The following is an 18468-nucleotide window of genomic DNA, read 5'->3' as shown; positions in this document are numbered from 1 at the left end:
GAGGGTCGCATTCCGGCTCAGTCTGGCACGGTTTCAGTTGGGGTACTCAGTGCCTTTTCGCTTGTGCCTGTGGTTATTGGGTCTGATGGCCCCTATGATAGCTGTGGTGCCTCTGGGACTTATGTTGATTTGTCTGTTTCAGCACTGGGTGATTGCTACACATCTGGACGCATCTCGCCACTGCCATCGGTTGCTCAAGATATCCCCTCGTGCCTAAGGATGTTGACTCCTTGGACGGACCCGCGACTGCTGTTGCAGGGAGTTCTTATTGGCCGGGTAGTGTCCCGAAGGGTGATCACGACAGACGCATCCTTACTGGCATGGGGAGCACTGTGTGTAGGTTCCTCAGGAAAGAGGGATTTGGACAACAGCACAAAGGACACTGCATATCAATTACCTAAAGCTACTGACTGGTTTGCTAGCGCTGAGGCGTTTCCTTCCGATGTTGGAGGGCCAGCATGTATTGGTAAGGTCCGGCAACAGGACGGCGGTGGCGTACATCAACAGGCAGGTGGGGACGCGGTCTCTTTCTTTCCTAAACCTGGCCCATTATCTGCTCATATGGAGCAGTGCGCAGTTCCTGTCGTGCACGCAGGGAGATTTATCTTCCCAGATTTCTCAAAGTGGGTGCGGTTCTACTTTCCGGGGGGGGGGGGGGGGGGGGTTCCTATCTCTATGGAGTGGAGACTACACCCCTCAGTGGTTGCCCAGATATGGGACCAGTTCGGCAGGGCCGACGTAGATCTTTACGCATCACGAGAAAATGCGCATTGTCGTCTGTTCTTCTCAATGAGGGATCTGGGCGCTCCGTTGGGAACGGATGCTTTGGTGGCCTCGGACCCGTATCAGTGGTCTTGGACCCTGCTCTATGAATTTCCTCCAGTGAACCTGATTCAGGCTACCGTGGAGAGGATCCTTTAGGAGGGTCTGTTGTTGATTCTGGTGGCTCCCCGTTGGTTCCCTGGTTCCCAGAGATCATACACCTGTCATCGGGATCTATTGTCCCAGGCGCACGGGAGAGTTTGGCACACACGACCGTAGATATGGGATCTGTGGGTCTGGCCCCTGAAAGGTTGAATTTGACAGCTAGGAATTTACCCTAGAACGTGAATACAACTATACAGTCGTCGTGTGCACCCTCTACAAGAGGGTATACAAAACATTAAGAACACCTTCTCTTTCCATGACATAGACTGACCAGGTGAATACAGGTGAAAGCTATGATCCCTTATTGTTGTCACTTGTTAAATCCACTTCAAATCAGTGTAGATGAAGGGGAGGAGACAGGTTAAATAAGGATTCTTAAGCTTTGAGACAATTGAGACATGGATTGTGTATGTGTGACATCCAGAGGGTGAATGGGCAAGACCAAAAATGTAAGTGCCTTTGAACAGGGTATGGTAGTAGGTGCCAGGTGCACCAGTTTGTGTCAAGAACTGCAACGCTGCTGGGTTTTTCACGCTCTACAGTTTCCTGTGTGTATCAAGAATGGTCCACCACCCAAAGGACATCCAGCCAACTTGACACAACTGTGGGAAGCATTGGAGTCAACATGGGCCAGCATCCCTGTGGAATGTTTTCGACATCTTGTAGTCCATGTCCCGACGAATTGAGGCTGTTCTGAGGGCAAAAGGGGGGGGGGGGGGTTTCATGTAGGGATGGACGGCTCTACCCCGAGGTGTCATCATCTGGTGGTGCAGTTCCTGAAAGGCATGAGTCGGCTCAGACCAGTGGCACCGACCTGGGACCTTCAGGTGAATATGATTGGTGGTTGACTCCCCATAGTATGTTATACCTCGTTCCCTTCTTCAGGGAACTGTAGTTATATTCATAACTGTATGATTTTCTGATCGCATGACATGGCCCCTATCATCATTCTACTAGGGCCCTGAGCACACCATAACTCCACTTCCTGGACAAAGTCGAGAGTACTATGTTGCAGAAAAATACAAAATGGACAATTTATAGTTGTGTGTGTGATCATGAGTGGATTGACAGCATATAGCCTCAGTGTTTTATTCTTACATGTTAAAGGGATTTCCCACAAGCAGTTCCTACAGCTTTTCCTATAAATGTTATCCTGTTGGATGATATTTCCAAAATATGATTGAATGAATCGTCTTAGTGCTAATCCCTCTAGTTGGACAACAGTGACTTATAAAATATAAAAGTTGACTAATACTGGGGTATAAGTAGATGTAAACAAAGGTCATTGGTCATTCGAGGATAGGCATAATTTGGGATTAGTTTTACATTTTCAGATTATATTTCTTTAAAGCTAGAATCCGCAGTTGAAACAATAACAAAGCGGCCGCCCCGTCTCTGTTTTGGTAAAAGGCTGAGGGATGGGCCTGGGGAAATGTAACCACTCTCAAATTCATAGACAGAGCTATGGATGCAAGGACTGACTGACCATCCATGATATCAAAATTATAGTTTTGAGGCTGTTTTGAGGATACAGTGTTTGTTTACATTTACTTTGTTTACAAACATTGGAGTTAAACAATCTTATATTTGGGGTTCTGATGGGGTACGACAGTTGAACTAAGCTTATGAGGCATTTATTTATAAGTGATATATTCTTCAAGACTCAATGGGTATATAACACTAATTTATATGTCCAAAATGGATGTAGCAACTGCAGATTGCCCCTTTAACTCTGTAACTCTTCTCTCTATCTTTGTTTACTGCCACTGAGAGGGCTGGACATTTGAAAAAAGATGGAAATCCCCTTTAATTCTGTAATTTTCTGTCATAGTAAACCATTCCTTGTTTTATGCTCTCTCTCTCTTTTGCCCACATTCCTCTCTCTCACTTTGAGATGGCACAGTCAGAGTGTTCTGTTGGCATGGTTACAGAGGGGGCTTGCACTGCCAGGCTGCTAAAGAATGGCCTGTCTGAATCCGCTACTCTATTTAGAGTTATATCTTTATAAATGACACCCTCCCTATCCTCCTCCTCCTGTCCCTCCTCCTCTTCCTCCTCTCCTACCCCAGTTATGTGACCCATACTACCATATCATGAGTGTAGATGTAGGGGTGCTTAGGACGCGTGTGTTCTTTTTTAGAAAGATGACAGCATCTGGGTGGGGGCGGTAGTACAATAGTACAATAGTACGACATCCATGTGAACATCTACTGATCTACATACTAAATATTACACCTTTCTATCTCGCTCTATTTCTTAAAGACAGTTATGATTGGACGAACTAACATAAAGAGGTTTAAATAGAGTTTTCCCCAGGTCTAGTGTGTGTGACTGTATCAGCATTGTTCAACAGAAAAACGACCAGGTTTAGTGTGTATGACTGTATCAGCATTGTTCAACAGAAAAACGACCAGGTTTAGTGTGTATGGCTGTATCAGCATTGTTCAACAGAACGAGTACCTGGTCTAGTGTGTATGTGGGTGTATGAGGAGTGTTGCTGACCTTCCCCGTCCCGTCAGTAAAGAGAAGCTAAGGAAGCAGCCATTCAGAAACATCCTGCCAGGAAACTCTGCTCTCAATAGCAGGGTCTGGGCATGGGAGGACCAGGCCATAGATATAGAGCAAACAGAACAGAACTGCTGCTTCTCCTTTTCACATTACATTTACATGGCAGCAAGATGGTGCATAGTTGTGTAGTCATAATGACAAGTGCAGTGACCATGTTAAAATTAGAGCAAACTGCGATTGAAAATTCTGTTAAACAATGGTATTTTTAGCCTAAAAACCCCATTGCTTGTTCTGTCAGTTGTATATCTATAGGTTTGTGCTGGTGAGTGTCCTACCCTCCCTCCAAACAGGAAGTGACATTTACCAGAAACAGGTGGCGTGGCTGTCTGCACTTCCTGCTGACCTTCATCAGAGTGCCCTCCTTCACAAACACCTGAGGACAACACACACACACAGGGTCAGACAGAGTCCCGGAATTCGGAGGGAATAAGCAGGAAAAATGGAATCCTCCAACCAGGATTTCTGGAAAACCAGGGAATTTATTGAACATTTTGTAACCCTAGTCAGACATAAAGTAGATTAAATAGTAATTGGGGGCAGGCAGTGTTCCACGTATGAGAAGCATTCTGCAGTTTTAACATTGAGTCAAGAGAGTTGGAGAGAGGGCTTTTAAAGGGTCCTTTAAAAGTGTGTGTGCCCGCTCTACTCCACCCCACCCAGACACAGAGAGAGGGCCAGGGGATTCCCAGCTGACTGGTTATATAAAGGGCGACACGGGCGGGATGGAGAGGTGGAGGGTGCCCGGAGCCCTGGGCAGAAACAATGGTGTTATCAGGCAGGCAGGATGGAGCTCACCCTGCCAGGCTGGAGCAGATCCCTCTGGCCTCGAACACTGTACTCTATGTTGACCAGACGTAGCAGGTTCTCCTGAGAGAGAGAGAGACAGTGGGAGGGAGAGAGGGAGAGGGGGGGTGGAGAGAGAGAAAGGGAGAGAGACCGCTTGCATGAGAGGTTATGGCAACAACTAAAAGATAAAACGTTGTGCATCCCACAACACTGAGTGTACACGCTAACACACACACAAGCAGACAGGCAGGCAAATAGGCGGATAGATAGACAGGCAGGAATGTACGCAAGCACTCACGCACACACATACTGTACACACACCATGATGGAAGAACTGTCACAAACACTCGTCTTCGCACTTGAAACTCACCCCATGTTTCAAACTGTCATTGGCTTGATCCGCAACGTCTGAAACTATCACCAGTGCAGCTGAGAGAGAGGAGACAGTGAAAGTAAAGAGGTGATAAAACAAACATCTAAACGATTAGTTACCGGAGTGTAACTCCAGTTCTATGAGTGGAGCGGAGCCCCATAGGGGAGCTCTGCTCCTAATGGTTTACCCTCTGCCCTAAGGCAGCAGCAGCCTGAGACAAAATTATGCACACACCTACAGCCAATAGGAGTACAGGTGTCCCTATAAGAGGGGACGCTTCCCCTCAATCAGCCTCCCGAGATATTTTTCTTCAGCGAGACTAGAGAGGGTCGGCAGGGCCTTAAGTCCTATGGGGCTCCGCTCCACTCATAGAACTGGAGTTACACTCCGGTAACTAATCGTTCTATATCGTGGAGCTCCGCCCCATAGGGGAGCTCTGCTCCTAATGGTTTAAGGCGGAGCGTAGCGCTCCAAAATGTACTCCCTGCCGAGCCTAACACTTCCCATCAAAACGAGAAAGTCAGGCCCAGCAATGGCTGTAACCGAGTCCCGCAGTACTGCAACTAAAAACCCCTACGGGCGTCACAATATACCGCGTCATCGGTTAAAAGACCCGCCCCACCTAGTCCAATGGCAATGCCAATGACTAGTGGGCAGATCACCAGAATAGAAGCCATACTAATCTGTACTAGCAGATAGATGTGCCTCAATATCCTGTGAAAACACTACCGACCACTAATGGAATGACATCAAATGTCACTCTACATTATGAACGCGGTAGACCGCCTCACTCACTCAATGGAATCCCAGAGATTAGTGGGCAGGAACAAAACATGAGTCATACTAACTGAGCGAGCAGATAGATGACCTCATATTCTGTTAATCCACGCATGCCTCTACTGTACTGAGCTTGTTAGTCAGGATTCATGCCACAAAATATGTTTTCTCATCCAAAGCGGACCTGATGGAAACCCAGTCCATAGTCCTGCTTTTCCCTCTCTTCCTAGCTCCAGATCTCCCTTCAGCTATGCTGAGTACAGACCGAGCCAAAGAGTTAGAAAACACATCTGTTAAAGACACGTCTTCCTAACCAAAAACGGACCTGATGGAAACCTGTGTCCACAGTCCTGCTTCTCCTCTCCTTCTTGCTCAAGATCTCCCTTCAGCCACGCTGAGTACAGATCGAGCCAGAGAATTGGAAGACATATCTAAGAGATAGAAACGGATAAATGGAGACGGCGTCGACCAGGATGCTGCTCTACAGATATCCTCTACTCCCGTTCCTCTAAAAAGGGCAGTAGAAGCCGCTACTCCACGAGTGGATTGAGCTCTGATACCCTGAGGCAATTGCCGCCCTGCTACCTCATAAGCTGTCTCAATGCCTTCGCAAAGCCAGTGAGACAGCCTCTGTTTTGAAAGTGGTCTACCTAGTTCAGCCGCACCGTGACACACAAACAACTGAGGCGATGACCTAATCGCTGCTGTGCGCTCGACGTAACACGCCAAAGCGCGTACCGGGCACAGGCGATGGAGCTTTTCCTCACTCCTCTCTCTATGAGGAGGAGGAGAAAAAGCCCACAGCTCCACGGTCTGTGACCTATATGAACTCTTAATAACCTTCGGCACAAATGCCGGGTTAGGACGTAACACTGCTCTGCTCAGGTCACCATTGATGGCCAGGCAGTCAGGTCTCGTCGAAAGAGCACACAAATCACTGACCCGCTTAGCTGTAGTCAAAGCGAGCAACAGTGCTGTCTTGATAGACAGCATCTAGAGGGGTATTTGATTCAATGGCTCGAACGGCGACTTACATAGCGCTTCGAGTACCAAAGCCAAATCCCACTGAGGAAGCGTGACTCTAGGTGTTGGCCTAAGTCGCCGCGTTCCTAATAGGAAGCGTTTCACTAGAGGGTGACTAAAGACATTGTCTCTGCCAAAACCCTCATGACAAGCTGAAATCGCTGCTGCAAACACTCTAATCGTGGCAGCCGATTTTTGCTTATCAAACATGAGCTGCAGAAAAGAGAGAATACTCTCCACCTGACAGCTCATGGGGTCCACACTTTGTGTGACACACCATCGTGAAAACACGTTCCATCTACTGGCATACATCTTAGAAGTGGAACTGGCACGTGAACCCTGTATGGTCCTGATCACCGCATCAGATAACCCACGGCGCTCTAGCCTGTCCCTCTCAGCAGCCAGGCCTTCAGTGGTTGGCCGATTATGGGCAATTTCCCTATCGTGCCAGCCGCCTGAGACAACGCGTCCCGTCGATGTGGAATTGGCCAAGGTGGCGCAATCAACATCTGACTCATCTCCGCAAACCACAGAGCCCCCGGGCGATCGGGCGCTATCAGTATCACTGACAGCCCCCCTGACCTCACCCTGGCTAGCAGTGGGAGAATGCAGGACAGCGGAGGGAATGCATACAGGAGAACTCTCGGCCACGGTTGGTGCGCAAAGGCGTCCCTTCCCAGTGGCGGTTCGTCCTGTTCCCTCAGAGAGAACCACAGAGGACATTGCGCGTTCACGCGTGACGCGAATAGGTCCACCTCGGCTCTCCCGAATTGTTCCCAAATCTGGAGAACAATGTCTGGATGCAGACACCACTCGTCGTCTCGAGGACCCCCTCTTGACATGAGGTCTGCTCCTACGTTCAAGTAGCCCGGAATGTGTGCTGCTCTCAATGAGCGAAGGTGCTCGTGAGCCCACAGCCACAATTCCTCTGCCGCCCGATGGAGAGCAGGAGACCTGACTCCTCCCTGGCGATTTATGTGGGCTACTGTGGTCCGGTTGTCTGACCAGACCAGCACATCGCGACCCCGAAGGGTAGACGCGAAGTGGGTCAGAACCAGTCGAAACCGTTTCCAACTCCAGGAGGTTGATGTGACGACCTGATTGAGGCCACACACCTCCTATCGCTTGTGTCTGACATGTCCCTCCCCATCCCGTCAGGGACGCATCCGTGAATACTGGGATGTGAGAGGACACCTTTCCTATCGGGACTCCGTGCGTGAGAACGCGCAAGTTTCTCCAATAGTTTAGGTCTGCACTGAGCGAGAGGGGAACCACCACCAACCGATGACGTTGACGCAATGGGTCTAGTCTTAGTTGGGCGAACCATCGCTGCGTCCTGCGCATGTGCAGGAGTCCCAGCGGAACCACAGAGTGGGCTGACGACATGAGACCCAAAAGTGACATGATCGACAGCGCCGTCACCGTGTGATTCGGACGACACTTCCTTAGGGCTAGCAACAAGGCTACCCTTCGGGGGTCCGAAATTCGAGCCCTCATCCTCACAGTGTCTAGCTGTATCCCCAGGTAGACAATCTGATGAGTGGGCCAGGGCGCGCTCTTTTTCCAATTCACAGCAAACCCCAGACTTGTGAGATGCATCACTGTCTGTGTTGTGTGAGTGATCGCCAGCTCTGCTGACGGGGCGAGAACCAGTAGGTCGTCCAGGTAGGCTAGTAGCCGTATTCCCTGACGACGCAACGGTTCCAATGCCGCCTCCACACACTTGGAAAATGTGCGAGGTGCCAGGGCATACCCAAATGGCATCCTCGTGTATTCGTACGCCACCCCTTGAAAGGCGAACCGCAGAAACTTCCTGTGACGCGGCTGAACCGGCACATGAAAGTGCGCGTCCTTTAGGTCTATGCTCGTACAAAAATCCCCTTTCTGGACACATTCCAGCAGGCGTTTTGTCGTTAGCATTCGGAAGGGCCGTTTGGTTATGCTCTCGTTGAGAATGCGTAAATCCAAAATCGGCCTCACTCCTCCCGTCTTTTTGGGCACTAGGAAATAAGGCGAATATAGCCCTTTGTTCCTTTGCTCCCGGGGAACTACTGTCACCGCCTCCTTCGCCAAAAGTTCCGTAATCTCTGTCATCAGAGCGGCCACTTTGTCTGGCGTCTTCATCACCGTCTCCACCACTCCCCTGAATGGGGGTGGGGTCCGGTGGAATTGGAGAGCATAACCCTTCTGCAACGTCTGTTCTAGCCAGCGTGAGAGGGTGCAGCTTCTTCGCCACTGCCAGCAATGCAGAGAAAGTGGCTGGGCGCGAAGCTGTGGTGCATCCAGTAGGAAGGACCTGTATTCCTCTATGGCCCTTACCGCCACTGTTCCCCGACATTGAAGTGGTGGAACAGCCCAAGGTGGGCCTCCCGTGAAAGGGAGAGGAAATGCGTTCTGAGAAAGAAAGAGGAGTAGGGACGTCAGTTAAACCCGTAACCGTCGTATTCCTGCCCTCCTTGAACGCATCGCGGGTCTGAATTGCGCTGACCGAGGCCACAGCCTGCGGCAGGGCACCATCCCCAGCGAGCGATTGCGTCATCTTAGGTGACTGCAATTCGCTATCAGAGCCCTTCACTACAGTACTCCTAGAAGTCTGTAGTATGAGGTCTCTATGAGGTAAAACAAGACGGCGCCTTGATACCTTCTTAACTTTCACCTTCTGTGTGTGTTCAACTCTGCACCCCTGGTGGGTTGATTCACGCTCAGTGTGGTGAGTACTGGCTCGTTCTGTCAGGGGAGCTGATACTTTGGTTATACCCATAACGCTAGTAATCCTGCCCTCCGTGAACGTAGCATGGGTCTGAATCGCATTAACCGAGACCTTGGTCTGCGATAATGCGCCGTCCCCAGATAGCTGCTGTGTTACAATGCCTGGGGGCGCCGATACTCTGGGCACCTTGGTGACCGCGGTAATCGGGCCCTCCGTGAACGCAGCATGGGTCTGGCTCGTACTAGTGGAGACCTTAGTCTGTACTAGTGCGCCATCCCCAAATAGCGGCTGCGTCCTCATGTCAGAATCTGACCGGGACTGCTGCCTTCTATGTAAAGCACTTCTTATACGTGAAGTGTGATGTGACGACCTGATTGAGGTCTTCTGGATACCTGCTCTTAGTGCCTGTTCAGCAACGCACCCTCGGTGGGCTGAACGGCTCTTAGAGTGGTAAGGAAGAGAGGGTGAGATTTGAACGCTCTCGGACGTATTATGGAAAAGAGGCTATTTTTTGACAAAGTCAGGTGGAGCCAACTCTTTATTAAACACATCAACAAAAGCATTTACATCAGCACCCGTCCCTTCAACCGAAGGGTGGGGGGGAACAGTGGGCGCGTTCGACACCATCGATGCGTCCTCCATCCTCTCCCCCGCGTCCCGTCACGTACGCCTCCTCTTGCCTCCCTTGGAGGGCCAGGTCGGCGTCCTCGTCACCTCCCTCGCCGGCTGTAGTGGGGCTACCGTAGCTGCTGGGAGGGCCGAGCCCGTTCCCTTGCTGCTCGTGGCCGCCGGATGACGCCGATTACGCCGCCTCGTCGTAGATCCCGGTCTACTTAGAGGGGCGGAGGTAGATGGCCTTTGGGGAGGAGGGGGGCCGAGTCGTCCTGCCAACGGCAGGTGCTTGGCCAACTGCTTCTTCTCCTCCTCCAACTTCGAAAAACGCTCCGTCGCCTCTTTGACTGCGACCCCAAAGAGGCCGTCGTCAGAGAGGGGGGCGTTCAAGAGAGACGTCCTGTCTGCCTCTTTCATGGAAGTCAAAGACAACCAGAGGTGTCGTTCCCCGACCACCGAAGTGGCCATGGATCTCCCCGCGCAGACTGCGGACGCCTGTGTAAGGTGGAGTATGGCGCCAGAAATCCTGGACGCCTCCTCCACCTCCTCTGGTGCCATCTCTGTCTTACCCGTGGTTAAACGGGACAGAGAGGCCGCCAAGAGGGCAATGTTGTTAGCTGCTGCTACAGCTTGGGCTCCCAACCCAAAAGACTTCTCCAACAGCGACGCTGTGAGTTGGTCCTTCTGGGATGGCAACGTGGCCTTCTTGGAAGAGGGCCAAGGGCTCGAACCCGGTACGAGATACGCCGCCATGGCGCTCTCTAACCTGGGGATCCCCTGACCCTGGAACCTTCCTTCCACTCTCGTGAATGGGAGATACGCTTTTACAGGCGAACGCGCCGCTAAAGGTGCCTCCCACGAGCCTCCAACGTACCTAGCCAAAGAAGGCATGGCAGGAGCCACTGGCTCTGCCGCCTTCCTCGGCCTGGAATAAGGACCGCCCTCCATCATATCAACCTCCGGTGCGGAGGGAAGAGGGGGCAGGCTTATTGCCAGCCGTTGAGCAGCTCTCTCAATGAGACCCGGAAAATCCGCTCTCAGAGAGGCTGCAGCGAAAGAGAGAGCTTCTGATCTCTCAGAGCTCGTATCCCCTTCGCTATAGGGACTACAAGCCCTCTCGCTCTCCAGAGGAAAGGGGGGCTTGAAAGTATGAGGGACGGGGTCCGACTGTTCCATTGGAATGCCAGACCCTTCCTCAAAATCCCCATCTTCCCCCGAGTCTGCGCCGTCGGACGACGCCTCTGAAGCAGAGGCTAGTATCGACAACACATCCTCAAGGGGGATGTCCTCCCTGAAAAACGCCCAACGCTGCTTCCTCTCCTTTAAAGAAAGGAGGGCGCAGGAGGCGCAATTCGGGGGACTGCAGACGCCCTCCTTGGCATGCTGGGATCCCAAACACACGAAACATAAGTCGTGGTGGTCACCGGCCGCCATGGAGGTGCATCTGCACTGAGCTCTGAAAATAGCTTTTGGGGGGAGAAAATCACCCGGTGTGCTCATTTAGACGACGTTGATGACTCTTCTTGGCTCTTCAGTCTAGTCATCCAGTCGCTGAAGAAAAAGGGAGGCTGATTGAGGGGAAGCGTCCCCTCTTATAGGGACACCTGTACTCCTATTGGCTGTAGGTGTGTGCATAATTTTGTCTCAGGCTGCTGCTGCCTTAGGGCAGAGGGTAAACCATTAGGAGCAGAGCTCCCCTATGGGGCGGAGCTCCACGATATAGAACGTACAGAGAACCAATTTGTGTGGCCAAAGCATAAATTGGAGAAAAAACGGTTAAAAACCCCCACCTCAAACTTGTATATCAAACAGACCATTTAAAAAATGCTTGATATTTCCTCATAGAGGATGATGCCATCCTCCTGAGGAGGATGAGCTGGCCAATCAGCGGTCTACCGCAGCGGTCTAAGCACTGCATCTCAGTGCTAGAGGCGTCACTACAGACCCTGGTTTGATTCCAGGCTGTATCACAATCTGGCCGTGATTGGCAGTCCCATAGGGCGGCGCACAATTGGCCCAGCGTCGTCCAGGGTAGGGGAGGGAATGGCCGGCAGGGATGTAGCTCAGTTGATAGAGCATGGCGTTTGCAACGCCAGGGTTGTGGGTTCGATTCCCACGGGGGGCCAGTATAAAAAAAATATATATTCACTAACTCTGGATAAGAGCATCTGCTAAATGACTAAAATGTAAATGTAACAGGACTGCCCTGGGTAGAGCTCCTGATCAACATGTGTACTTGGTGCATTGAGTTGGTTGGAACCTCTCCAGCGCGCTGATAATAAACAATGATTCATTTAAGATTGACTTTCAGTGTCCCTGTGTAAGAATTTCCACGATAACTCAAAATTGTGGACTCCAGTGTTGATTTAACACTGGAGAATTTGCTGTGCACAGTCAAACACAGACCAGAGGGGCCAGAGATAGCACAGTAGCTACCCACTCATGAATTGCACAAACAGTACACAGAGACAAGACAGCCAAAATGTCTCCCTAGTGATTTAGCCACACACAAAGAAAAACATAGGGCCAAAACGGCTCCCTTGTGAGTTACTAAAAAAGGCCAAATGAGCCCAAATAAATCCCTTATAAACACATACAAACAGAGCCGACATGGCCCTCTTGTGAATAATGCAATACAGACAGAGGAGGTATTATAAGCTGGGTGGCTCAAGCCCTGGGTGCTGATTGGCTGACAGCCGTGGTATATCAGACCGTATACCATGGGTATGACAAAACATGTATTTTTACTGCTCTAATTACTTTTGTAACCAGTTTATAATAGCAATAAGGCACCTCAGGGAAAGGGCTGTATCCAGGTACTCCGCGTTACGTTGTGCATAAGAACAGCCCTTAGCCATGGTATATTGGCCATATACCACACCTCCTCAGGCATTATTGCTTAACTATACCATAGCTAGTGCTTATAGCAGAGGTCTACTGTACCTTGTGTATCTTCGTATTCTTTAGAGTCTGGGGAGAGGTTGTTCAGGTAATCTGGAGGAGGAGGAAAATAAACAGCAGCAATTGAGAAAAGACACATGGCCATTGATTGAACCACAGTAAGATGAGATATTATGAGATCATTTTCATCATATACCCTACCGGTCAAAAGTTTTAGAACACCTACTCATTGAAGGGTTTTTCCTTTATTTTTACTATTTTCTACATTGTAAAAACTATGAAATAACATATGGAATCATGTAGTAACCAAAAAAGTGTTAAACAAATAAAAATATATTTTATATTTGAGATTCTTCACCCTTTGCGTTGATGACAGCTTGGCACAATCTTGGCATTGTCTCAACCAGTCTAATGTCCATTGCTTGTGTTTCTTGGACCAAGCAAGTCTCTTCTTATTGGTGTCCTTTAGTAGTGGTTTCTTTGCTGCAATTCGACCATGAAGGCCTGATTCACACAGTCTTCTCTGAACAGTTGATGTTGAGATATGCATTTATTTGGGCTGCAATTTCTGAGGCTGGTAACCAATGAACTTATCCTCTGCAGCAGAGGTAACTCTGGGTCTTCCATTCCTGTGGCGGTCCTCATGAGAGCCAGTTTCATTATAGCGCTTGATGGTTTTTGCGACTGCACTTGAAGAAATGTTCAAAGTTCTTGAAATGTTCCGTATTGACTGACTTTCATGTCTTAAAGTAATGATGGACTGTCATTTCGCTTTGCTTATTTGAGCTGTTCTTGCCATAATTTGGACTTGATCTTTTACCAAATAGGGCTATCTTCTGTATACCCCCCCTACCTTGTCACAACACAACTGATTACACAAATTAACTTTAAAGAAGGCACACCTGTTAATTGAAATGCATTCCAGGTGACTACCTCATGAAGCTGGTTGAGAGAATGCTAAGAGTGTGCAAAGCTGTCATCAAGGCAAAGGGTGGCTATTTGAAGAATCTCAAATATAAAATATATTTTGATTTGTTTAACACTTTTTTGGTTATTACATGATTCCATATGTGTTATTTCATAGTTTTGATGTCTTCACTATTATTCTACAATGTAGAAAATAGTAAATATAAAGAAAACCCTTGAATGAGTAGGTGTTCTAAAACGTATGACCGGTAGTGTACATTTTTTATGTATAAATGTTTTGATATACAGTGGGGGGAAAAAGTATTTAGTCAGCCACCAATTGTGCAAGTTCACCCACTTAAAAAGATGAGAGAGGCCTGTAATTTTCATCATAGGTACACGTCAACTATGACAGACAAATTGAGAAAAAAAAATCCAGAAAATCACATTGTAGGATTTTTAATGAATTTATTTGCAAATTATGGTGGAAAATAAGTATTTGGTCACCTACAAACAAGCAAGATTTCTGGCTATCACAGACCTGTAACTTCTTCTTTAAGAGGCTCCTCTGTCCTCCACTCGTTACCTGTATTAATGGCACCTGTTTGATCTTGTTATCAGTATAAAAGACACCTGTCCACAACCTCAAACAGTCACACTCCAAACTCCACTATGGCTAAGACCAAAGAGCTGTCAAAGGACACCAGAAACAAAATTGTAGACCTGCACCAGGCTGGGAAGACTGAATCTGCAATAGGTAAGCAGCTTGGTTTGAAGAAATCAATATAATAATAATAATAATATGCCATTTAGCCATTTTTTGTGTATGGGTGGTCCCGGGGATCGAACCCACTACCTTGGCGTTACAAGCGCCGTGCTCTACCAGCTGAGCTACAGAGGACCACGGGACTGTGGGAGCAATTATTAGGAAATGGAAGACATACAAGACCACTGATAATCTCCCTCGATCTGGGGCTCCACGCAAGATCTCACCCCGTGGCGTCAAAATGATCACAAGAACGGTGAGCAAAAATCCCAGAACCACACAGGGGGACCTAGTGAATGACCTGCAGAGAGCTGGGACCAAAGTAACAAAGCCTACCATCAGTAACACACTACGCCGCCAGGGACTCAAATCCTGCAGTGCCAGACGTGTCCCCCTGCTTAAGCCAGTACATGTCCAGGCCCGTCTGAAGTTTGCTAGAGTGCATTTGGATGATCCAGAAGAGGATTGGGAGAATGTCATATGGTCAGATGAAACCAAAATAGAACTTTTTGGTAAAAACTCAACTCGTCGTGTTTGGAGGACAAAGAATGCTGAGTTGCATCCAAAGAACACCATACCTACTGTGAAGCATGGGGGTGGAAACATCATGCTTTGGGGCTGTTTTTCTGCAAAGGGACCAGGACGACTGATCCGTGTAAAGGAAAGAATGAATGGGGCCATGTATCGTGAGATTTTGAGTGAAAACCTCCTTCCATCAGCAAGGGCATTGAAGATGAAACGTGGCTGGGTCTTTCAGCATGACAATGATCCCAAACACACCGCCCGGGCAACGAAGGAGTGGCTTCGTAAGAAGCATTTCAAGGTCCTGGAGTGGCCTAGCCAGTCTCCAGATCTCAACCCCATAGAACATTTTTGGAGGGAGTTGAAAGTCCGTGTTGCCCAGCGACAGCCCCAAAACATCACTGCTCTAGAGGAGATCTGCATGGAGGAAAGGGCCAAAATACCAGCAACAGTGTGTGAAAACCTTGTGAAGACTTACAGAAAACGTTTGATCTGTGTCATTGCCAACAAAGGGTATATAACAAAGTATTGAGAAACTTTTGTTATTGACCAAATACTTATTTTCCACCATAATTTGCAAATAAATTCATTAAAAATCCTACAATGTGATTTTCTGTAAAAAGAATTCTCATTTTGTCTGTCATAGTTGACATGTACCTATGATGAAAATTACAGGCCTCTCTCATCTTTTTAAGTGGAAGAACTTGCACAATTGGTGGCTGACTAAATACTTTTTTTCCCCACTGTACGTAATCAAATATGATTCACACACACACACACACACACACTCTTACTTACTTACCGGTGAGGAGCATGCAGTATTGAGCCACCCGTATGATGACCTGCAGAAGCTGGTGTTTGAGAGAGACATTGTCCCCAGCCAGACTCTGCTGCTGGGAAAGAAAGACAGACAAACAGACAGATATGTTACTGATAGCCTACACATAACACAAAGCTATTTCCTATGTCCATACCATTCCGAAAAGTCTACACTGCTACAGTAAGAGAAAGATTGACCAAATGATGAGCTTTTGCACTGACAGATGAGTAGAGAGACAGAGAAAATAAAGAGAAAGGGAGAAAAGGAGCGGGTGGGAGGAGGACAGAGCTGTGTAAATTGCACTCCACACTCTTAGAAGTCAAGATGCCTGGAAGATCCTTTTGGGTTGCCATACCGGCGGAACCTTTCCATTTTCAAAAGGTTCCTTGAGGCACCCCTCTGAAAAGGGTCCTCGAGGAACCCCTGTGTAAAGGTTCGAACCAGAACCTTTTTGTGATGGGAGGTGTTCAATTTTGAACAGTCAAAATCATGTTTTTCATGAAATGTGATGATATTTGGACGAAACCAGATCAAAGTATGATGACCAAAGTATGAAAAATGACTGTTGCTTCTACATAAAGTTACTGGTCCCCTCCCACATGTCAAACACATGGATTCAGGAGGCGGGATTGTTAAGGGGATAGGGTGACATAACTCTAACTATACAATTTTAATACACCAATGGTAACATGATATTCTCTTACCTAATTTAAATAAGTACCGCCTTGTAACCAACATCGGAGAAGGAGTGTTTGTAGAGGGGCGGGTTTATATAGCTAGATTGTTACTCTACTGGTGCCAAAAAAATTCTGTAGGGTGTCAGCAAATATAATTAAACGTTTACCCTATTCATTTATGGCAAAGATACATATATTTTTCCCCTTTCATCTGTGTCTGGTGTTAGCTAGTTACTGGCTAGCTAGTTCTTCAGCCAGCATGGAACAACAGGGGGGGAAGGGTGGTTCAAAACTCTGACGCAGTTGTCATGTCAACACGTCCGTCAGTGCTGCTGTGAACCACATCACAAGACACATGCCAAACGGGAGATATATAAAAATTGCTGCAATTTCAATGTTGTTTGAGTTGCTTTGTGTATTGCCAAATTTGCTTGAGGTGATTTTACTGCAACACTGCTCACTGCATCCAAGTTTCTTGACATAGGCATTTCAAAGAGCTGTGAGTCATGGTGAGCTCATGAATATAAGCTCCACGCCCATTAAGCCTGTCTTTTCAAACTTCTGAGAGAAAAATTAATTTCTCACACATTTTTAGCATTTTAGCATTTCTAGCTCCCAAACATATAATGAGTAATATTTTAGTCACTCAAAAGGCTATTTACATGGGAATCAAAATTACTATTCATGACCTTTATTTATTGTAGAGGTGGCAGCCTATCAGACTGGAGGTGTGGCTGATTGGAGGCGTTGCTTTCAGATAGTTTTTTTTGGTCATTCCTGTTTATCATGTTAAGTTTGTACACTGCAAATTAAAATGTTCCTTGAATATTTATGCATATTACACATTCTAATATAATATTAATAAATATTAACATTGCTACGTACATACAGTAATCATGTGGTAGCTATTCCAAATTTGGGATTTGAATAGGCTCTTGAAGAACTCATACGTATCTGTTACCTTCATTGAAGCAACTAGCAATGGTTCCTTGAGGAACTCCAGGGATTCCTTGAGGATCTCCAGGGTTCCTCGAGTCACCACTAATTCTAAGAGTTTCAGAAGAATTAAAGTCACTTATGTGGCGAGCCAGGGCCAATAACTCAACAGAGTGCTGGTCAGCACTTATAGTCCCTACAGTGCCTTCCAGAAACGTCCCTATACATGTGTTCTCTTACACACACAAACAAGCATGTACACAAACACACACGCACACACTCACATGCATGCAAGCGCACACACAAGTGCACATGTACACACACACACACACTTCCCCACACTTACAGCATAAGTCAAAAATCAATGCCAAAGTCCTGGCAGACCAATGTGTTGATTTGATAGGGGAGTTGTAAAGACTGCCCGTCTGCTAATTAGCTTTTGTCAGCTTCTTCACCAGCAGCTAGCCAACAGCAATGCAACCAAAGACAAATATACACACAGACACAGTCATAGCCTACTGTACAGTAACATAGACCATATCAGCATCATCTGTTTCATCTCATGCAAGAGCTTCATCATTGCCACTGTTCATCATACACACACTTCTGATGGGAGATACGTAAGAGGGAATGGGCAGAGAGAGTGGGGGAAAGAAGGGCTGTTTCTCTCTTCCAAGGTTAATTCAACACTCATCATCTATAAAACTGGCGTATCAAATTAAGTCTCATATCAAAATCAAAATATTAATTAATTCAACTGTATTTGAGGTTAAAATGATACTGAGAAGAGTATGATGGTATACTGTAAGTTGTAAGAAAAGGAGAAATAGAAAAAGGAGGAGAAATGGAAAAAGGAGAAGAAATGGAACCTTATGGTAGGTTGCTTATGGTATTCAGATGTATTTCATGGCATTCCATTTCTCTGTCATCAGTGACTTGCACAAATACACAACAGATGGGCATCATATAGACAGAGAGAAGAGGTGTCAAGCAATATACTATGTCTGTCTGTCTGTGTCTGTCTGTCTCGCTCTCTATCTCAATGTGTACCAACTCAGTCCAACACTCTCTAACTGCACTCCGTCATATTCAGGTCTACATATCAGTGCAAATGTAGCAGAGGTGGTTCAGTGAACCATCGTGTGATGAGTAACCTTGGATACC

General features: G+C 47.5%; 1 protein-coding gene across 1 annotated transcript in view; it reads right to left on the bottom strand.

Annotated features, from left to right (window-relative positions):
• fgd5b (FYVE, RhoGEF and PH domain containing 5b) overlaps positions 1-18468 on the bottom strand; it is a 69582-nt gene that overhangs the window by 16937 nt on the left and 34177 nt on the right. The window contains exons 8-12 of the mRNA XM_084173350.1: positions 15674-15761; positions 12720-12770; positions 4652-4710; positions 4291-4362; positions 3800-3868 (exon numbers count right to left, since the gene is read on the bottom strand). Coding sequence (XP_084029476.1) covers positions 3800-3868; positions 4291-4362; positions 4652-4710; positions 12720-12770; positions 15674-15761 — 339 coding nt within the window. The remainder of the gene's footprint in view (positions 1-3799; positions 3869-4290; positions 4363-4651; positions 4711-12719; positions 12771-15673; positions 15762-18468) is intronic.

The sequence above is a fragment of the Coregonus lavaretus genome (assembly GCF_964263955.1).
Source record: "Coregonus lavaretus genome assembly, chromosome: 12".
Lineage (NCBI taxonomy): Eukaryota > Metazoa > Chordata > Actinopteri > Salmoniformes > Salmonidae > Coregonus > Coregonus lavaretus.
This window is presented reverse-complemented; position numbering and strand designations above follow the sequence as displayed.